The sequence below is a fragment of the Oncorhynchus tshawytscha genome, linkage group LG06 (genome assembly GCF_018296145.1).
Source record: "Oncorhynchus tshawytscha isolate Ot180627B linkage group LG06, Otsh_v2.0, whole genome shotgun sequence".
In the NCBI taxonomy this organism is placed as follows: domain Eukaryota; kingdom Metazoa; phylum Chordata; class Actinopteri; order Salmoniformes; family Salmonidae; genus Oncorhynchus; species Oncorhynchus tshawytscha.
In genome coordinates this window covers 13119690-13143445 of record NC_056434.1, presented here as the reverse complement: position 1 = coordinate 13143445, position 23756 = coordinate 13119690, and the positions used below count along the sequence as shown (strand labels likewise).

Here is a 23756-nt window from a genome sequence, read left to right as displayed (position 1 = left end):
TGAGTTTGAAGGTAGGCCTTGAAATACATCCACAGGTACACCTCCAATTGACTCAAATTATGCCAATTAGCCTATCAGAAGCTTCTAAAGCCATGACATCATCTTCTGGAATTTTCCAAGCTGTTTGCCAGGTCGCAATTGTAAATGAGAACTTGTTCTCAACTTGCCTACCTGGTTAAATAAAGATGAAATCAAATAAATAAAATAAAGGCAGGGTCAACTTAGTGTACGTAAACTTCTGACCCACTGGAATTGTGATACAGTGAATTATAAGTTAAATAATCTGTCTGTAAATAATTGTTGGGAAAATTACTCATGTCATGCACAAAGTAGTCACCCGCGCAAAGGCACCCGCGCTAACCGACTTGCCAAAACTATAGTTTGTTAACAAGAAATTTGTGGAGTTGTTGAAAAACGAGCTTAAATGACTCCAACATAAGGATGTAAACTTTCGACTTCAACTGTATATCTGACATGTGTAATGCATTACTTTTCACCAGAGGTAGGCACACACTGACACACACACACTGACACACACACTGAGAGACACACACTGTCACGCCCTGACCATAGAGAGCCCTCGGTCCAGAGCTTCCGCCGACGGTCCCCGGTCCGGAGCTTCCGGCGACGGTGCGGAGCCTCCGCCGAGGGTCAACGGTCCGGAGCTTCCGGCGACGGTCCCCGGTCCGGAGCTTCCAGGCAAGGCGTCCAGTCCAGCTCCATGGCCGGAGCCCTCCTTTGCGCGGGTGCCCAGTCCAGGCACTGCGTTCAGTTCCGCCCCAAGGCCGGAGCCTTCCTCTGCGCCGGTCACCAGTCCAGGCACGGCGTCCAACCCAGCTCCATGGCCGGAGCCCTCCTTTGCACCGATGCCCAGTCCAGGCACTGCGTTCAGTTCCGCCCCAAGGCCGGAGCCTTCCTCTGCACCGGTGCCCAGTCAAGAGCCCTTGGTTCTCTATGGTGTAGTAGGTCAGGGTGTGACTAGGGGGTGATCTAGTATATATATTTCTATGTTGGTGCTAATGTGGTTCCCAAGTAGAGGCAGCTGTTTATCGTTGCCTCTGATTGGGGATCATATTTAGGTAGCTATTTCCCCAACTGTGTTTTGTGGGATATTGAGTGTTCGTTAGTGTGTTTGGGCACTACTTCCTCAAGTTAAGTTTTGTTATGTTGTTTTATTAGTTTCACTTAAATAAATATGTGGAACTATACTCACGCTGCACCTTGGTCTGCTCATTTCCATGATCGTGACACACACAGACATTCTCACTCACACACACCGGCCCTTCTGAGATGAGAGTGATCACTAATTAAGCTAGCAGCAGCTGTCCTGCCGCCCACACTGTTCCGATAGTGCTCCTTAACTGTGTGCGTTTGCGTGTGTGCATGCGTGGCTCAAGGTCACAAAGAGTTCACGGTTGGTATTCTTATCAAAACTAAATTAAATGTCAATTAACCAATTTGAAAGAATTTGGATTTTACCTAAATTTGATTCTAGGCCTGCTTCATACTCAGAATGTCAACAAGACATGTCAACACTAAAATAACAATCCACCTTTGACCTTTTGCTCTTTGTGCCACTGTTTTCTACTCAATGCAGATGTCGATCCCCAAAATCAAACAGCTGACTGAGATTAAAGCCTCTGCTGCCATCATGACTCAAATATCAAATGGTGATTAAGAAGAAAGACGTTTCGGACCAGTTCTCTGCACTTTACACCTCTATTTTCACAATCTTCCCTTTTTCACTGTCCCCCTCTCTCTTCATCCCTCTATCTGTCAACATTTCTCTGCCTGCCTTCTTTCCGGTCTCCCCTTTCTCAACTCATCCACTTTCTTCTACCTCTTTCTTTCCCTTTAGTTCCTCTGTCTTTCTCCCTCCCAACTCACCACCCTTGATCTCTTTTCCCCTCTTCCTACTTTTCTCCACATTTACTATAACAGTCTCTCCCTCTTTTCCCTCCTTCCCTGCCTCTTTTCTCCTGTTCTCTCATCCTACTTTTTTGTTTTCTCAACCCATCCATACGTACTACCTCAAGTCTCTCTCTCTTCCTCTTTTCCCTCGTTCCCTCTGTTTCTGGCCTCCTTTACTCTCATGGAGTGTTTCTCTCCCCCTCCTTTTTTTTCAGTTGGAATTTATGAACCTCTTGGGACTTTTACTTATAGCGTGACAGGAATGAAAGCCTTCTCCCTCGCTCTCTCTGTTTCTCTCTCCCTCCCTCTTTTCTTTCTCTCTCTTTCCCTCCCTCTCGTTCTCTCTCTTTTCCCCTCTCTCACCACTGTAAAAAAAATAGCCCTCAATGTTTTTATTTTCTATCTCTGTTCTCTCACCTTCCTCTCTCTCTCCCCCTCCTTCTCTAAGTGCCTAAAGAAAGTATTCACACCACTTGTTCTTACAGCCTGAATTTAAAATGGATTAAATTGTCCTCAACCCAATTGAGATGGTTTGGGATGAGTTGGACCGCAGAGTGAAGGAAAAGCAGCCAACAAGCGTTCAGAATATGTTGGAACTCCTTCAAGACTGTTGGAAGCTGGTTGAGAGAATGCCAAGAGTGTGAAAAGCTGTCAAAACAAAGGGTGGCTACTTTGAAGAATCTCAAATATAAAATGTATTTTCATTTGTTGAACACTTTTTTGGTTACTACATGATTCCATATGTGTTATTGAGCAGGCCGTTTAGTTTGGGCAACTTATTCATCCAAGCTACTCAATACTGCCCCCCAGCCATAAGAAGTTAATGAGCATTTCTCCTTTACCAAGATAATCCATCCACCTGAGAGGTGTGGCATATCAAGAAGCGGATTAAACAGCATGATCATTACAAAGGCGCACCTTTTGCTGGGGACAATAAAAGGCCACTCTAAAATGTGCAGTTTTGTCACACAACACAATGCCACAGATGTCTCAAGTTTTGAGGGAGCGTGCAATTGGCATGCTGACTGCAGGAATGTCCACCAGAGCTTTTGCCAGAGAATTGAACGTTAATTTCTCTACCATAAGGCTCCTCCAACATCATTTTAGAGAATTTGGCAGTACGTCCAACCGGCCTCACAACCGCAGACCACGTGTAACCAGCCCAGGATCTCCACATCCGGCTTCTTCACTTGGGGGATCATCTGAGACCAGCCATCCGGACAACTGATGAAACTGTGGGATTGAACAACCAAAGAAGTTCTGCACAAATGGTCAGTAACCGTCTCAGGAAAGCTTATCTACATGAGTCAACACCAGGGCTGATCCTGCATTCAGAAAGTATTCAGACCCCTTGACTTTCTTCTAATTCCTAATTGTTTTCCCTCATCAATCTACACACACAACCCCATTATGACAAAGCAAAAACAGGTTTTTAGAAACGTTTGTAAATGTATACAAAAACAAAAATAGAATTATCACATTTACATAAGAATTCAGACCCTTTACTTTGTTGAAGCACCTTTGGCAGCGATAACAGTCTTGAGTCTTCTTGGGTATGACGCTACAAGCTCCCATTCCTCTCTGCACATCTTCTCAAGCTCTGTCAGGTTGGATGGGGAGCTTTGCTGCATAGCTATTTTCAGGTCTCTTCGATCGAGTTGAAGTCCGGGCTCTGGATGGGCCACTCAAGGGCATTCAGAGACTTGTCCAGAAGCCACTCCTGCATTGTCTTGGCTGTGTGCTTAGGGACGTTGTCTTGTTTGAAGGTGAACATTTGCCCCCAGTCTGAAGTCATGAGCGCTCTTGAGCAGGTTTTCATCAAGGATCTCTGTACTTTGCTCAGTTAATCTTTCCCTCGATCCTGACTATTCTCCCAGTCCCTGCCGCTGACAAACATTCCCACAGCATGATGCTGCCGTCACCATGCTTCACCGTAGGGATGGTGCCAGGTTTCCTCCATACATGACGCTTGGCATTCAAGCCAAAGAGTAAAATCTTGGTTCCATCAATCTTGGTTCCATCAGAGAATCTTGTTTCTCACGGTTTGAGAGTCCTTTAGGTGCCTTTTGACTGTCATGTGCCTTTTACATCTGGCCACTCTACCATAAAGGCCTGATTTGGTGGAGTGCTGCAGAGATGGTGGTCCTTCTGGAAGGTTCTCCCTCTCCACAGAGGAACTCTGGAGCTTTGTCAGAGTGACCATCGGGTTCTTGGTCACCTTCTCCCCCGATTGCTCAGTTTGGCCTGGTGGACAGCTCTAGGAAGAGTCTAGGTGGTTCCAAACTTCTTTCATTGAAGAATGATGGAGGCCACTGTGTTCTTGGGGGACCTTTAATGCTGCAGACATTTTTTGGTACCCTTCCACAGTTTTGCGCTCGACACAATCCTGTCTCGGAGCTCTACGGACAATTCCTTCGACCTCAAGCCTTGGTTTTTGCTCTGACATGCACTTTCAACTGTGGGACCTGATATAGACAGGTGTGTGCCTTTCGAAAACATGTCCAATCAATTGAATGTCCCACAGGTGGACTCCAATCCATTTGTAGAAACATTGTAATGATGATCAATGGAAACAGGATGCACCTGAGCTCAATTTTGAGTCTCATAGCAAAGGGTCTGAATATTTATGTAAGTAAGCTATCTCTGTTTTTATTTTCAATGCATTTTTCTAAAGGCTTGTTTTCGCTTTGTCATTATGGTTCGTTGTGTGTAGATTGATTTTTTTTTTTAATGAAATCCATTCTATAATAAGGCTGTAACATAACAAAATGTGGAAAAAGGGAAGGGGTCTCAATACTTTCCAAATGCATTGTACGTGCTCATCTTTGTCCTCCTCACCAGCATCTTGACCTTACTGCAGTTCGGTGTCGTTACCAACTTCAGTGGACAAATGCTCACCTTCGATGGCCGCTGGCACGCTGGAGGAGTGTGCTCCTCACGGATGAATCACGGTTTCAACTGTATCACATGTATGGTGTTGTATGGGCGAGCGGTTTGCTGTTGTGAACAGAGTGCACCATGGTGGCATTAGGGTTATGGTATGGGCAGGCATAAGCTACGGATAACTAACACAATTGCATTTTATTGATGGCAATTTGAATGCACAGAGATACTGTGACGAGATCGTAAGGCCCATTGTCGTACCATTCATCTGCCGCCTTCACTTCATGTTTCAGCATAATAATGCACGGCCCCATGTCACAAGGATCTGTACATGATTCCTGTAAGCTGAACATGTCCCAGTTCTTCCATGACCTCCATTCTTACCAGACATGTTACCCATTGAGCATGTTTGGGATGCTCTGGATCAACGTGTACAACAGCGTGATCCAGTTCCCTTCCAATATCCAGCAACTTCGCACAGCCATTGAAGAGGAGTGGGACAACTTTCTACAGGACAAAATCAACAGCCTGAACTCTATACAAAGGAGATATGTCGCGCTGCGTGAGTCAAATGGTGGTCAGATACTGACTGGTTTTCTGAATTTATGTATCTGTGACCAACTGATGCATATCTGTATTCCCTGTCATGTGAAAGCCGTAGATCAGGGCCTAATGTAGTTATTTCATTTGACTGATTTTCTTATAATGAACTGTATGTAACTCAATTCAATCTTAGAAATTGTTGCATGTTGTGTTGATATTTTTGTTCAATGTAAATCTACTTGAAAATCTACAGCAAGACAAGAAAATGGTTGTCTAGCAATGATCAACATCCAATTTGACAGAAGTTTAAGAATTTTGTAAAGAATAATGGGCAAATGTTGCACAATTTTTTAAATTTTTTTACCTTTATCAGTTCATCAGTTAAGAACAAATTCTTATTTACAATGACGGCCTACCCTGGCCAAACCCGGACGACACTGGGTCAATTGTGCACCGCCCTATGGAACTCCCAATCACGACCGGATGTGATACAGCCTGGATTCAAACCAGGGTCTGTAGTGACGCCTCTTGCACTGAGATGCAGTGACTTAGAACGCTGCGCCACTCGGGAGCTACAATCCAGGTGTGGAAAGCTCTTAGAGACTTACCCAGAAAGAATCACAGCTGTAATCGCTGCCAAAGTTGCTTCTACAGAGTATTGACTCGGGAGTGAAAACGTATGTAAATTAGATATTTCTGTGTTTCATTTTCAATACATTTCTAAAAACATGGATTCATTTTGTTATTATGGGGTATTGTGAGGGAAAAAAATATTTAATAAATTTTAAATTCAGGCTGTAACACAACAAATGTTGGAATAAGTCAGAGTATGAATACTTTCTGAAGGCACTCTATCTCTCGTTCTCTTGCCCTTTCATGTTCACTGTGTGACAGCTGCAGGTTTTGATGCAAAACAGGAGTTGGAACAATATGCTGGGCAGAAATACAAAGAAAGAGAGAAGAGAGGAAGGGGTGGACTGAAACAAATAAAGACCTGTATATACTGTACCTCTGCTGATTGGACGATTGGGTGATGCATAAATGATGTGAGTTGGATGGGGGAATCACTGTGCAATGGATTGGGTGGAAGAGTGGCTTTTTACAAGGTGTTGCAGCACCTTACACAAACACACACATACACACACACACAGCGTACATGCACAGGGGTTGTGTGATCAGAAGATTTGAATCTCATTCTTTTGATTGGCATCTGCCTTTGAGGGTCATCTAATATGATCCTTTCATGAAAGATGGGCAGATCTTAAATGGGGGACACACACAGAGGAGTTTAAGTCTGGACCTCCGCTCTACCCAGACCTTTAGCTGTGGACAGAGAGGTGAAGAGCAAAGATAGAGAGGGAGGACAGATAAGAGAGGGAGGACAGATAAGAGAGGGAGGACAGATAAGAGAGGGAGGACAGATAAGAGAGGGAGGACAGATAAGAGAGGGAGGACAAATAAAGAGAGGGAGGACAGATAAAGGGAGGACAAATAAGAGAGGGAGGACAGATAAAGAGAGGGAGGACAGATAAAGAGAGGGAGGACAGATAAAGAGAGGGAGGACAAATAAAGAGAGGGAGGACAGATAAAGAGAGGGAGGACAGATAAAGAGAGGGAGGACAGATAAAGAGAGGGAGGACAGATAAAGAGAGGGAGGACAGATAAAGAGAGGGAGGACAAATAAGAGAGGGAGGACAGATAAAGAGAGGGAGGACAAATAAAGAGAGGGAGGACAGATAAAGAGAGGGAGGACAGATAAAGAGAGGGAGGACAGATAAAGAGAGGGAGGACAGATAAAGAGAGGGAGGACAAATAAGAGAGGGAGGACAAATAAGAGAGGGAGTACAAATAAGAGAGAGAGGACAGATAAGAGAGAGAGGACAGATAAGAGAGGCATGTGGTCAGCCAGGCCACGTATGGCTGCACGATATTGGCAAAATATCTAGGCCTTATTTTTAACCAAATGTTGCAATTGTGATTTGTCTTAAAACAAAAAAACGCTTTGGTGAACTGTTGGAATCATGGAAATAGAATGATTATTATAATTCTATAGTTAGAATATATTAGTGGGCACTTTGAATACAGTGTTTGACATGGCAAGAATGAAAATGCCAGAGAGGAGTTATTGTGACAGTATAGAAACCAAAGTGTTGGTCAGTGTTTCCTAGGGGACCCTATAATCTTTGGCTACATTAAATGTTTTCTCATAGCTTCTTCATGTAGCTAACATATTCATGCTTTGCCTAATCCTCTTTGGTTTAGAAAATACTGTTGCACAAACAACTAGCTGATTTAGTCCTCACCATCACTGGAATAATCAGGCTGTATAGCCAGGTACATTTGCTCTGACTCAGTACATTTATTAGCTAACCAGCTAACTTGTTATTAGCATTAGTGGCTAACAGGTTTTAGCCACAATTTGCTAAGAAAGGACAAACTAGCTGTTTGCAGATGTAAGAAACACCAACTAATAGTGTCGTTATAGAACGCTTGTGGATTTATATAAAGATGTGAAGTGGAAACGGCATCGTAGGCATCGACGCAAGTGTCTCCTCGTCAAGCAACAACAAATGCGCTCCATGTGTGAAAGGGGGCAAGGCTAGGTCTGTGTGGAAAGCGGCATGGATAGGCAGAGAGAGAGCGGAGAGAGATGACTCAAGTAGCGGAGCAAATTATAAAAATGGACGTTACACAGGGCTTACCACATTTAATAAACCAAACATTCAAATACCATTATAGAAGGTAAAGTAAAAACCCAAACCGGTCCGTGCATCAATACTGGTATAAAGTCAAATACGGTATACAGCCCAGCCCTACTGTAACCTGACACCTGTGTAGCTCTATCAGAACTACAGCAGGACTCAGACACAGCCCTGGGGTACCCCAGAATGGATTGAAGATGACATTGTGTTAAATAGATGGCATGGTACATCCACTGTGACTTGAATACTGCAATTATAGGGATTATTGCATAGCAGAACTAGCTAGCATTATAAAACTAGAAAGCAGAGATTAGACGTTAGCTAGAGAGCAGAGATTAACCTGTTCTGTGTATTGGAGGGATCCCAGGGCCTCCTCAGTCAGGGAGATATTGTAATAATTGCCCTCATGTTTACTGGAACAGACCAGGGTATTCCACCGACTGGACATATCAAATAGATTCATCACAGGAAAGAAAAATAAGAAACTTGTGTGTGTGTGTGTGTGCCGCCTTCATGTGTCTATGTCCAGTATTCAGTCAGGGTGATTGCCTTTAAGAACTTTTCTAGTGCGTGTGTAAAACTAGATGTATGGTTGGCACTGTTCTCTTTCACATGTTACTCTCTTCAACACTGAAACATAGAGCATTAGAACTAACACCTCTCTTTTGCTCCTGTCCCCCCAGAGCTGATCAGGTTGCGTTACGGGGAGCTGTGCGGGGAGCTGCTGTGTGTGGAGCTGGACAGGGAACGCCAGGGCCTGGGTCTGAGCCTGGCTGGAAACAAGGACCGCTCCTGCCTCAGCATCTTCGTGGTAGGCATCAGCCCCGGGGGCCCCGCCGCCAAGGACGGACGCATCCGCATAGGGGACGAGCTGCTGGAGGTGAGGGGGTGCCACACCTAAACACACACACTAGTGATGTGTGGGTCAACTCATAACCCGCAGGCAGCTTTTGGGTCATGAAATATTGTGTGGATGAAGTGTGGGTGGGTTGAATAAAGAGAAAACGATGCATTAAAAACCCATGAATGTCTAATTACTGTGCAGTTGATATCTATAGGATACAGTGAGGTTTATATTTTGTTCTCTGTATCTGGTGTTAGTGTGTAGCCTCAGCTTTAGGGCCTAACTGTAGCATGTCAAATACACGCAGCTAACAAATGCTGAATAAATACACGCCAACTGACAAATACACGCCAGCTGACAAATACACAAATACACACCAGCTGACCAACTGACAAATACACGCCAGCTGACAAATACACGCCAGCTGACAAATACACGCCAGCAAATACACGCCAGCTGACAAATACACGCCAGCTGACAAATACACGCCAGCTGACAAATACACGCCAGCTAACTGACAAATACACGCCAGCTGACAAATACACGCCAGCTGACAAATACACGCCACTGACAAATACACGCCAACTGACAAATACACGCCAGCTGACAAATACACGCCAACTGACAAATACACACCAACTGACAAATACACGCCTACTGACAATTACAAATACGCCTACTGACAAATACACACCAGCTGACAAATACACGCCAGCTGACAAATACACGCCACACAAATACACGCCAGCTGACTGACAAATGCACACAAATAACTGACAAATGCACAAATACCAACTGGCAAATGCACAAATACAACTGACAAATACACACCAACTGACAAATACACGCCAACAAATACACACCAACTGACAAATACACGCCAACTGACAAATACACACCAACTGACAAATACACGCCACTGACAAATACAAAGCTGACAAATACACACCAACTGACAAATACACACCAACTGACAAATACACACCAACTGACAAATGCACACCAACTGACAAATGCACACCAACTGACAAATGCACACCAACTGACAAATGCACACCAACTGACAAATACACGCCAACTGACAAATGCACGCCAACTGACAAATACACACCAGCTGACAAATGCACACCAACTTACAAATACACGCCAACTGACAAATACACGCCAACTGACAAATGCACGCCAACTGACAAATACACGCCAACTGACAAATACAGCCAACTGACAAATACACGCCAACTGACAAATACACGCCAACTGACAAATACTTTTGGAAAAAGTGAAATGGAGAGTTGAAAATAAATAGAAGGAGGGCCAGAACAGTAGTCTAATGTTTGGGAAAGATTTGGTGAATAGCAGAGGATGATAGCAGTGCCGGCTATGTTATGTAGGCTGTAATGATTGTGAGGCGCTATACAAATTCAACAGTCACAAGACGGCGGCTTCAAAATGGCAGGTCAAGGGAAATGTACTCATAGGCGGGGCGTGAGTTTCCAGTTTGGAGGTGCTAATTTCCACCATAAAAATGTGTATTTTATCATAAAGCATTCCATTCATAACATCACATTTGCAGACTTATGTAAGATAGCCTACTATTCATAATGTGATGAAGATTGGATAGTCATCATTTAGGCAAGAAAGACCTTTCAATGTATGGCTGAGTGCGTAGTGGCATAGATTAGGCCTAGGTTATAGGCTATATCAGATACGTTTCTCTGTACAGAAAACATATTCCCTTTTATGAACGCATTTCATGCAATTCTACTGCACTTTATATGACTGGAGAGATTAGCAGTCTTTTTTAATACTATAAAAATGACATGGTAGCCTACTCTGCTGACACTGACAAACTGATCAATAAAAACAATGTTGTCTAATCCACATAATAGGCCTAGGAGAAGGGGAGACACAAACACAAAATGATGTCCATCTAGCCTGGAAGAGGAAATTCACACGGATCCAACGATAATAAAGAGTGAATATGCTCACTCACTGGGAAAAAGGCAGATGCTCTGCGCTAGTGCCAATAAGTTAGACTATACTGTTCGCTCAGTTAAGTTGAGAATTTTGATAAGGATAATGGGCAAATGTTGCGCAATTTTATTTTTTATTTAACCTTTATTTAACGAGACAAGTCAGTTAAGAACAAATTCTTATTTACAATGACGGCCTACCCTGGCCAAACCCGGACGACACTGGGCCAATTGTGCGCCGCCCTATGGAACTCCCAATCACGACCGGATGTGATACAGCCTGGATTCAAACCAGGGTCTGTAGTGACACCTCTTGCACTGAGATGCAGTGACTTAGAACGCTGCGCCACTCGGGAGCTACAATCCAGGTGTGGAAAGCTCTTAGAGACTTACCCAGAAAGAATCACAGCTGTAATCGCTGCCAAAGTTGCTTCTACAGAGTATTGACTCTGGAGTGAAAACGTATGTAAATTAGATATTTCTGTGTTTCATTTTCAATACATTTCTAAAAACATGGATTCATTTTGTTATTATGGGGTATTGTGAGGGAAAAAAATATTTAATACATTTTAAATTCAGGCGGTAACACAACAAATGTTGGAATAAGTCAGAGTATGAATACTTTCTGAAGGCACTCTATCTCTCGTTCTCTTGCCCTTTCATGTTCACTGTGTGACAGCTGCAGGTTTTGATGCAAAACAGGAGTTGGAACAATATGCTGGGCAGAAATACAAAGAAAGAGAGAAGAGAGGAAGGGGTGGACTGAAACAAATAAAGACCTGTATATACTGTACCTCTGCTGATTGGACGATTGGGTGATGCATAAATGATGTGAGTTGGATGGGGGAATCACTGTGCAATGGATTGGGTGGAAGAGTGGCTTTTTACAAGGTGTTGCAGCACCTTACACAAACACACACATACACACACACACACACACACACACACATACATACAGCGTACATGCACAGGGGTTGTTTGATCAGAAGATTTGAATCTCATTCTTTTGATTGACAGCTGCCTTCGAGGGTCATCTAATATGATCCTTCCATGAAAGATGGGCAGATCTTAAATGGGGGACACACACAGAGGGGTTCAATGCTAAAGAACATCTAGCCGTTCGAGACCCTTACATGCCCATCTATAAATTATGTGTCGGTAATCTAGCATGGGTAGGATGGTCATCTGAATCAGGGTTCGTTTGGCAGCTGTGGTGAAAGAGGAGCGATTACAATAGAGGAAACCAAATCTAGATTTAACTTTAGCCTGCAGCTTTGACTGTGCTGAGAGAAGGACAGTGCACCATCTAGCCATACTCTCAAGTACTTGTATGAGGTGACTACCTCAAGCTCTAAACCCTCAGAGGTAGTAATCACACCTGTGGGGACAGGGGCATTCTTCTTACCAAACCACATGACCTTTGTTTTGGAGGTGTTCAGAACAAGGTTAAGGGTAGAGAATGTTTGTTGGACTCTAAGAAAGCTTTGTTGTGGAGCATTTAACACAAAATCCATGGGGGGGCCAGCTGAGTATAAGACTGTATCTGCATATAAATAGATGAGAGAGAGTCCTACTGCCTGAGCTATGTTGTTGGTGTAAATTGAGAAGAGAGTGCGTCCCAGGATCGAGCCTTGGGGTACTCCCTTGGTGACAGGCAGTGGCTGAGACAGCAGATGTTCTGACTTTATACACTGCACTCTTTGAGAGAGGTAGTTAGTAAACCAGGCCAAAGAGCCCTCAGAGACACAAGAATGGAATGGTCTACCGTATCAAAAGCTTTGGCCATGTCAATAAAAATATCAGCACAACATTGCTTAGAATCAAGGGCAGTGGTGACATCATTGAGGACCTTTAAGGTTGCAGTGACACCACCATAACCTGAGCGGAAACTAGATTGCATAACAGAGAGAATATTATAGACATCAAGAAAGCCAGTCAGTTGATTATTGACAAGTTTTTCCAACACTTTTGATAAACAAGGCAAAATAGAAATAGGCCCATAACCGTTAGGATCTGCTTGATCTCCCCCTTTAAATAAAGGATGAGAGAGACAGGAGAGACAGGTTAAAAAGGTCGGAGATAGGCTTGGCGATGATAGGGGCAGCAACCTTAAAGAAGAAAGGGTCTAAACCATCTGACCCAGTTTCAAGAGCTCCTTTAAAACCTTCGACTGAGTAACTGCCTGCAGGGAGAAACTGTGTAGCGGTTGCAGGGGAAAAAGAGGGAGAAGCATCGTGGATAGTCACATTAGAAAGGGTGGGAGATGAGGAAATGTTGGATGGTAAAGGAGGAATGGCTGAGTCAAATAAGAATCCTGACTTAATGAAGTGGTGATTAATGAGCTCAGCCATGTGCTTCTTGTCAGTAATCAACATTAAGGGACATGGGCAGCTGTGAGGAGGAGGGTTTATTCTCCAGGTCTTTAACTGTTTTCCCGAACTTCTTGGGGTTAGATCCACAGAGGAGGGAACTGCTCCTTAAAGTAACTCGCTTTGGCCTTCTGGTAGCCTGAGTGCACTTATTTCTCATTTACCTCAATGAGAGCCAGTCAGCCCGAGTATGCGTGCGTGTGCCGAGCCTATCGCCAAATGCATTTCTTGAGGAGGAGTAATTTCAAGATAACGTTTGAACCAGGGGCTGAACCTGTTTTTAATTCTCATTTTATTTATAGGGGAGTGTTTAACAATACCACTGAACATATCAAAAAATAAGGTCCAATAGAGGGGATAAAGCTGATTCTATACCATTTTACAGAGGCTAGTTCATGAAGGAAGGCTTGCTCATTAAAGTTTTTTAGCAAGCGTCTATGACAAGTTAGGACAGGTAATTTCACTGAGCAGCCATTATGAACACAGGCTGTAAAACTGTGATCACTAAGGTCATTACAGGAAACACCAGACTGATACCTATCAGGATTATTTGTGAGGATAACATCGAGGAGAGTAGCCTTTCCTGGGTGTTTGGAGTCATACCTTGTGAGATTGGTAATAATCTGAGAAATATTTAGGGAGTCCCATTGCTTTAGGACTAAATCAGGTGGTTTAAGCATGTCCCAGTTTAGGTCACCTAGCAGGACAAATTCAAATTTAGTGTAAGGGGCCAGGAGAGAGCTTAGGGCAGATAGGGTACACGCCAGTGCTGATGGAGAACGATAGCACCCAGCAACAGTCACCCAGCAACAGTCACCCAGCAACAGTCACCCAGCCACGACAAAGAGCCATTTGAAAGTTTAATACTTAAAACCAGCAAATCAAATTGTTTGGGGACAGACTTAGTGGAGACAACCGAGAACTGAAGGTGATCCTTGGTGAAGATAGCCCCCCTCCCCCCACACACACACACACATTTGGATGATCTGTCTTGCCGAAAAAGGTGATAACCAGGAAGGTTAACATCAGTATTCAAATCACTCTTCCTTAACCACGTCTCAGTAATGACCAACACATCTGGATTGGAGCTGTGAACCCACACTTTCAATTGATCCATTTTAGGCAATAAGCTTCTAGTGTTAATGTGCAGAAAACCGAGGCTTTTACGAGAGCAGAAATCAGTGAAGTAGATATCAGAGCACAAGTCAGTTTTGGGGCTAGCAACAGTAGATGGGCCAGGGTGTACATGCACATTTCCAGATATCATCAACAGTAGATGGGCCAGGGTATACATGCACATTTCCAGATATCATCAACAGTAGATGGGCCAGGGTATACATGCACATTTCCAGATATCATTAACAGTAGATGGGCCAGGGTGTACATGCACATTTCCAGATATCATCAACAGTAGATGGGCCAGGGTATACATGCACATTTCCAGATATCATCAACAGTAGATGGCCCAGGGTATACATGCACATTTCCAGATATCATCAACAGTAGATGGGCCAGGGTATACATGCACATTTCCAGATATCATCAACAGTAGATGGGCCAGGGTATACATACACATTTCCAGATATCATCAACAGTAGATGGGCCAGGGTATACATGCACATTTCCAGATATCATCAACAGTAGATGGGCCAGGGTATACATACACATTTCCAGATATCATCAACAGTAGATGGGCCAGGGTATACATACACATTTCCAGATATCATCAACAGTAGATGGGCCAGGGTATACATACACATTTCCAGATATCATCATGCACATTTCCAGATATCATCAACAGTAGATGGGCCAGGGTATACATGCACATTTCCAGATATCATTAACAGTAGATGGGCCAGGGTGTACATGCACATTTCCAGATATCATCAACAGTAGATGGGCCAGGGTATACATGCACATTTCCAGATATCATCAACAGTAGATGGGCCAGGGTATACATACACATTTCCAGATATCATCAACAGTAGATGGGCCAGGGTATACATGCACATTTCCAGATATCATCAACAGTAGATGGGCCAGGGTATACATGCACATTTCCAGATATCATCAACAGTAGATGGGCCAGGGTATACATGCACATTTCCAGATATCATCAACAGTAGATGGGCCAGGGTATACATACACATTTCCAGATATCATCAACAGTAGATGGGCCAGGGTATACATGCACATTTCCAGATATCATCAACAGTAGATGGGCCAGGGTATACATACACATTTCCAGATATCATCAACAGTAGATGGGCCAGGGTATACATACACATTTCCAGATATCATCAACAGTAATACAGTCACGGCATGGCATAGGACAAGGAGAGCTCTGCAGTGCTGATTCATGACATCTGAATGTGCATCAGATGGCAACAAGATCATATTGCACAGCAATTTCATCAGGTAACATGAATACAAAGCCGGCGAGAGGTGGTTAGAATAGGATGGGAGGCTAAAAGTCTGTGTAACCAATAGAGAGTCAGAGTCCCGAGTGTGGGAACAAACATAGTATGTCCCGCGGTTGGGTAAAGAACGTTTGTAGTCAACAAAGCATGCAGGAGGCAAATAGCAAAATGAAAAAAATGTAATATATAACGACTTATAGCCATTGGGGGCGTACCTGTACCAGACAGGGAGAGACAGGCCAGGGCAGACGATGAACAGATCGCCAGTAGGATCCAAGCAGCAGGCAACGGAAGTAGGTGTGCGAAGGTCTTTCCTCTTCCCACCTCTGCTGTTCTCAGAGAGACACAGATTCCAGGAAAACCTCTATCACAATGTTTGGCCACAAAACACAACGCGAGTGTCGAGTCTTTAGATTTTCACCATGACAACGTCAAAATAGTCTTGTCTTTTCTTATCCTTATCCGTTCCCCTTACTCCAGTTTCTCCTTCCTTCGCGATCGTTCAACTTCTTTATTCAAGCAACTTTGTATGAACTTCGAAGTCCAGAGTAAGAGCAGTGTTTCCCTCTCTGTTACTGAGGCAGGCCTCCATAGCAATATAGCCTAACTAAAATCTGGACACTGACTGTATACCCTCTCACATAGCCTGATTTAGAATGAAGTCCTGCAGAATTAAGCATTTCTTTAAGTCAAATTATACACCAAATATACATTTTGATTCAGGGGCAGGAGTGGAGAAATATTATTTCTTTATTTCAGCATCTTGAGAGCATGGCTGGAGTGATTATGGACACTCCCTGTCCCAGTCTGCTGTCCTCACTCGCTTTAAGATGTCCACCATTGTTCCTGTAACCAAGAAAGCTAAGGTAACTGAACTAAATGACTATCTCCCCGTAGCACTCACTTCTGCCATCATGAAGTGCTTTGAAAGGCTGGTTAAGGACAATATCACCTCCACCTTACCTGACCCTCTAGACCCACTTCAATTCGCATATCGTCCCAACAGATCCACGGACGATGCAATAGCCATCACACTGCCCACTGCCCTATCCCACCTGGACAAGAATTCTGTTCATTGACTATAGCTCAGTATTCAACACCATAGTACCCTCCCAGCTCATCATTAAGCTCGAGGCCCTGGGTCTGAACCCCGCCCTGTGCAACTGGGTCCTGGACTTCCTGACGGGCCACCCCCCAGGTGGTGAAGGTAGGGAACAACACCTCCACTTCGCCGATCCTCAACATAGGGGCCCCACAAGTGAGAGTACTCAGTCCTCTCCTGTATTCCCTGTTCACCCATGAGTGCGTGGTCACACACATCTCTAACTCAATAATTTTCAGACGACAGAACCATAGTAGGCCTGATAACCAACAATGACCTCCTCCTACAGGGCCCTGGTGGAGTGGTGCCAGGAAAATAACCTCTCCCTCAACGTCAACGAAACAAAGGAGCTGATCATAGACATGGAAAAATCAGAGGGAGCACGCCCCTATCCACATTGATGAAACTGCAGTGGAGAAGGTGGAAAGCTTCAAGTTCCTTGGCGCACACATCACTGATGATCTGAAATGGTCCACCCACACAGACAGTGTGGTGGAGAAGGCGCAACAGCGCTCGATGTCACAGGAAGGCCAAAAATATCATCAAGGACATCAACCACTACCTGTTCACCCCGCTATCAACCAGAAGGCGAGGTCAGTACAGTTGCATCAAAGCAGGGACCGAGAGACTGAAAAACAGCTTCTATCTCAAGGCCATCAGACTGTTAAATAGCCATCACTAGCAGGCTACCACCTGGTTACTCAATCCTGCACCATAGAGTGCAGATTCTGCTGTCCTATATGCCCTATATACATAGACATGGAATCACTGGCCACTTTAATAATGTTTACATACTGCATTTCTCATCTCATGTGTATGTACTGTATTCTATTCTACTGTATTTTAGTCAATGCCACTCCGACATTGCTCGTCCTAATGTTTATATATTTCTTAATTCCATTCTTTTACTTTTAGATTTGTGTATTGTTGTGAATTGTTATATACTACTGCACTGTTGGAGCTAGGAACACAATCATTTCACTGTTGGAGCTGGGAACACAAGCATTTCGCTGTTGGAGCTGGGAACACAAGCATTTCGCTGTTGGAGCTGGGAACACAAGCATTTCACTGTTGGAGCTGGGAACACAAGCATTTCGCTGTTGGAGCTGGGAACACAAGCATTTCGCTGTTGGAGCTGGGAACACAAGCATTTCACTGTTGGAGCTGGGAACACAAGCATTTCACTGTTGGAGCTGGGAACACAAGCATTTCACTGTTGGAGCTGGGAACACAAGCATTTCACTGTTGGAGCTGGGAACACAAGCATTTCACTGTTGGAGCTGGGAACACAAGCATTTCACTGTTGGAGCTAGGAACACAAGCATTTCACTGTTGGAGCTGGGAACACAAGCATTTCACTGTTGGAGCTGGGAACACAAGCATTTCACTGTTGGAGCTGGGAACACAAGCATTTCGCTGTTGGAGCTGGGAACACAAGCATTTCACTGTTGGAGCTGGGAACACAAGCATTTCGCTGTTGGAGCTAGGAACACAAGCATTTCACTGTTGGAGCTAGGAACACAAGCATTTCGCTGTTGGAGCTGGGAACACAAGCATTTCGCTGTTGGAGCTGGGAACACAAGCATTTCACTGTTGGAGCTGGGAACACAAGCATTTCACTGTTGGAGCTGGGAACACAAGCATTTCACTGTTGGAGCTGGGAACACAAGCATTTCGCTGTTGGAGCTGGGAACACAAGCATTTCACTGTTGGAGCTGGGAACACAAGCATTTCACTGTTGGAGCTAGGAACACAAGCATTTCACTGTTGGAGCTGGGAACACAAGCATTTCACTGTTGGAGCTGGGAACACAAGCATTTCACTGTTGGAGCTGGGAACACAAGCATTTCGCTGTTGGAGCTGGGAACACAAGCATTTCACTGTTGGAGCTGGGAACACAAGCATTTCACTGTTGGAGCTGGGAACACAAGCATTTCACTGTTGGAGCTGGGAACACAAGCATTTCACTGTTGGAGCTGGGAACACAAGCATTTCACTGTTGGAGCTAGGAACACAAGCATTTCACTGTTGGAGCTAGGAACACAAGCATTTCACTGTTGGAGCTGGGAACACAAGCATTTCACTGTTGGAGCTGGGAACACAAGCATTTCACTGTTGGAGCTGGGAACACAAACATTTCACTGTTGGAGCTGGGAACACAAGCATTTCACTGTTGGAGCTAGGAACACAAGCATTTCACTGTTGGAGCTGGGAACACAAACATTTCACTGTTGGAGCTGGGAACACAAAATTTCACTGTTGGAGCTAGGAACACAAGCATTTCACTACACCCACAATAACATCTGCAAAATATGTGTATGTGACCAATAAAATTTGATTTGATGAATGTGCAGTTAGGGAACGTCTGTAAAGGTGGTGTTGCTGTCTTTATCAGCATCATAAAAGCTGATTAGTATTTCAACCACATAAAGTATGCATACAAGCCAAACTGAAATCTTATCAAAATCATGTTCAATTTCCTTACAACCGGTCAAACTGATTTTCTGCATGGAAAATTGTTCCTGTTTTTTTTGTGGTTTTTTTTGCATTTTCTCCCCGGTCCCTAAGCATCTTTGCTGCCCAAGAGAAGCAGAGATGAAAGAGGAAAGAGAAAACAAACTTTACCGATGTCAACTCGGTTGAAGCAGTCATTCTATCGATTTATGACATTATTCTGGTGAGCTAGGGTTTATTTAATCTTCTAGGGCAACATGCAATGACAGAAGAGAAGCGGCATGTATCTAATTATAGAATTATAGTCAAGTTGACTAACAAATAGCCTATCAAAATGTTGGAAATTATATGCAGAAACATATCTAAAAAGGCCTGTCAAAAAAAGGTTCTACCATCTTTGACTGTACAGTGCATTTTCTATATTTGCGGGTCAGGTGCCGGCCTCAGATTTTCACTTTATCCCATATAGTCGGACAGTCCCAACTCCCAACACAACACTGTCACTGTTGTTGCCAGGGCTCCTCTCAGGCCACACAATTCATCACAACACAACAGCTGTGTGTGTGCGTGTCTGCCTCTGAGGAATGACGGGGGAATAGCTGTCACTAAGGCCACAGGGGCTAACCTAAAACACTTTTCTCTATCCTCTCTCCATTCTCTGTCTATTGATGTTCACTTCTCTTTTCTGTATCTCCTCTTCTGTCTTAGGGAGGTTCAGCTTCTGAAAAGACTGCCTAGGCAGCGAGTAGCCATGCAATATAGATGTGATTGATTATTATGATTTGATTAGAGTAGTTGCTTGGTTTGAGCACTGCTACTGAATGCAATGAATTATATATGTGTCTACATAGAGCTGTAGTGTTTTGATGTGTTCGTCGTAGATTATCTTCCACAACATTAATAGTAACATCGAAGAGCCTGAATTGGAACTGACAGTTGACCCTTTGTCTGTTGTGTCTGTTGTCTTCCTTTTCGTGCCAATTCATTCATTCCATCATATGGCTTTCTCCTCCCTCCCACTGTCAACCCTGTTGTTTATTCTCTCCATTCCTCCCACCCTCTCTGTCATGCCAGCTTTACTCATTACAACAAAGTCACTGCTGCTATGAAACATGTATGTGGCATTTTTCAACGGCACAAGCATTTTTCAACGGCTGGCCATGCCTTCCTCCTGGCTACTCCAACCTCGGCCAACAGCTCCGCTCGCCCAAGCCTTTCCAGCTTCTCCTTTACCCAAATCCAGATAGCAGATGTTCTGAAAGAGCTGCAAAACCTGGACCCGTACAAATCAGCTGGGCTTGACAATCTGGACACTCTATTTCTGAAACTATCCGCCGCCATTGTCGCAACCCCTATTACCAGCCTGTTCAACCTCTCTTTCATATCGTCTGAGATCCCCAAGGATTGGAAAGCTGCCACAGTCATCCCCCTCTTCAAAGGGGGAGACACCCTGGACCCAAACTGTTACAGACCTATATCCATCCTGCCCTGCCTATCTAAGGTCTTCGAAAGCCAAGGCAACAAACAGGTCACTGACCATCTCGAATCCCACCGTACCTTCTCCGCTGTGCAATCGGGTTTCCGAGCCGGTCACGGGTGCACCTCAGCCACGCTCAAGGTACTAAACGATATCATAACCGACATCAATAAAAGACAGTACTGTGCAGCCGTCTTCATCGACCTGGCCAAGGCTTTCGACTCTGTCAATCACCATATTCTTATCGGCAGACTCAGTAGCCTCGGTTTTTCTAATGACTGCCTTGCCTGGTTCACCAACTACTTTGCATACAGAGTTCAGTGTGTCAAATCGGAGGGCATGTTGTCCGATCCTCCGGCAGTCTCTATGGGGGTGCCACAGGGTTCAATTCTCGGGCCGACTCTTTTCTCTGTATATATCAATGATGTTGCTCTTGCTGCGGACGATTCCCTGATCCACCTCTACGCAGACGACACCATTCTGTATACTTCTGGCCCTTCCTTGGACACTGTGCTATCTAACCTCCAAACGAGCTTCAATGCCATACAACACTCCTTCCGTGGCCTCCAACTGCTCTTAAACGCTAGTAAAACCAAATGCATGCTTTTCAACCGTTCGCTGCCTGCACCCGCACGCCCGACTAGCATCACCACCCTGGATGGTTCTGACCTAGAACATGTGGACACCTATAAGTACCTAGGTGTCTGGCTAGACTGTAAACTCTCCTTCCAGACTCATATCAAACATCTCCAATCTAAAATCAAATCAAAGTCGGCTTTCTATTCCGCAACAAAGCCTCCTTCACTCACGCCGCCAAACTTACCCTAGTAAAACTGACTATCCTACCGATCCTCGACTTCAGGGATGTCATCTACAAAATAGCTTCCAATACTCTACTCAGCAAACTGGATGCAGTTTATCACAGTGCCATCCGTTTTGTTACTAAAGCACCTTATACCACCCACCACTGCGACCTGTATGCTCTAGTCGGTTGGCCCTCGCTACATATTCATCGCCAGACCCACTGGCTCCAGGTCATCTACAAGTCCATACTAGGTAGAGCTCCGCCTTATCTCAGTTCACTGGTCACGATGGCAACACCCACCCGTAGCACGCGCGCTCCAGCAGGTGTATCTCACTGATCATCCCTAAAGCCAACACCTCATTTGGCCGCCTTTCGTTCCAGTTCTCTGCTGCCTGTGACTGGAACGAATTGCAAAAATCGCTGAAGTTTGAGACTTATCTCCCTTACCAACTTCAAACATCTGCTATCTGAGCAGCTAACCGATCGCTGCAGCTGTACATAGTCTATCGGTAAATAGCCCACCCAATTTACCTACCTCATCTCCATGCTGTTTATATTTATTTACTTTTCTGCTCTTTTGCACACCAATATCTCTACCTGTACATGACCATCTGATCATTTATCACTCCAGTGTTAATCTGCTAAATTGTAATTATTCGCCTACCTCCTCATGCCTTTTGCACACAATGTATATAGACTCCCCTTTTTTCTTTTCTTTTTTTTCTACTGTGTTATTGACTTGTTAATTGTTTACTCCATGTGTAACTCTGTGTTGTTGTCTGTTCACACTGCTATGCTTTATCTTGGCCAGGTCGCAGTTGTAAATGAGAACTTGTTCTCAACTAGCCTACCTGGTTAAATAAAGGTGAAATAAAAATAAAAATCATCCTGTCATTTTCATCACCAACAATAAGATGACTGTGTGTGTGGTGTCTGTGTGGTGTGTGTGGTGTGTGTTTGGTGCACACTTGCTTACAGGGTGTATTTGTGTTTGCATTCGTGTGTTCATGTTTATGTTGCTGTGTCTTTGTTAGAGAGATAAAGAAATTAAACCCATCCTTCTTCCGGTATATGATATGGGTAGTGTTTATTTGGCATCAAACGGAAGTAAACTGACCGAAGCAGGGAGGGACCACCTGAACTTGTCCATTAAGAAATTTTATTTTTTACCGTAATCTTCTTTTTTTTGCTACGGTGTGCCCTAATGAATAATCTCTATTGTAGTTTAATGCTCTCTCCTTCTCTCCTACCCCATCAGATCAACAACCAGGTTCTGTATGGCCGCAGCCACCTGAACGCCTCGGCCATCATCAAGAGTGCCTCGTCCAAGGTCAAGATCACCCTGATCAGGTAGGGCTAGCCTTTGGGACCAGAGGCGTCAATGCCTATCCTACTGAGGGGACCTCTGCCCTCCTTAGTTTCAAACCGTTTAAGCTTGAAGGTGCTCTAAGTCCTGCCTGCATTGCTGCTTCAGAAACACCTTAGCAGTGTTGTAGTACCGGAGACCGGTCTCAAGACCACATTTTGAGTGTTTCGGTCTTGTCTCTGTGTTGGATACATTTGTACTCGGTCTTGACTCGGTCTTGGACACTGAGGACTCATTTCTTCCTGATACCAGTGGAGTAAAAAACTCATTATCAGCTTCCATTCAGTAAAACCGCTTCGCCAGGCCAAATACACTATATGAACAAAAGTATGTGGACACCTGCTCATCAAATATCTCATTCCAAAATCATGGGTATTGATATGGTGTTGGTCCCCCGTTTACTGCTATAACAGCCTTGATTCTTCTGGGAAGGCTTTCCACTAGATGTTGGAACATTGCTGCAGAGACTTGCTTCCATTCAGCCACAAGAGTATTAGTGAGTTTGGGCGATTAGGTCTGGCTCACAGTCGGTGTTCAAATATATTCCAAAGGTGGGGTTGAGGTCATGGCTCTGTGCAGGCCAGTCAAGGTCTTCCACTCCGGTCTTGACAAACCATTTCTGTATGCACCTTGCTTTGTGCATGCTTAAACAGGAAAGGGCCTTCCCCAAACTGCTGCAAAGTTGGAAACACAGAATTGTCTAGAATGTCATTGTATGCTGCGTTAAGATTTCCCTTCACTGGAACTAAGGGGCCTAGCCCAAACCATGAAAAACAGCCCCAGACCATTATTCCTCCTCCACTATGCATTCGGGCAGGTAGCGTTGTCCTGGAAACCCACTTCACGAAGCTCCCGACAGACATTTATTGTGCTGACATTGCTTCCAGAGGCAGTTTGGAACTTGGTA

The 23756-nt window shown here is 44.3% G+C and overlaps 1 protein-coding gene across 1 annotated transcript in view; it reads left to right on the top strand.

Moving 5' to 3' along the window:
* The window catches only part of LOC112246690 (inaD-like protein), a 150305-nt gene that overhangs the window by 60443 nt on the left and 66106 nt on the right, over positions 1-23756 (top strand). The window contains exons 8-9 of the mRNA XM_042323686.1: positions 8723-8919; positions 22742-22833. Coding sequence (XP_042179620.1) covers positions 8723-8919; positions 22742-22833 — 289 coding nt within the window. The remainder of the gene's footprint in view (positions 1-8722; positions 8920-22741; positions 22834-23756) is intronic.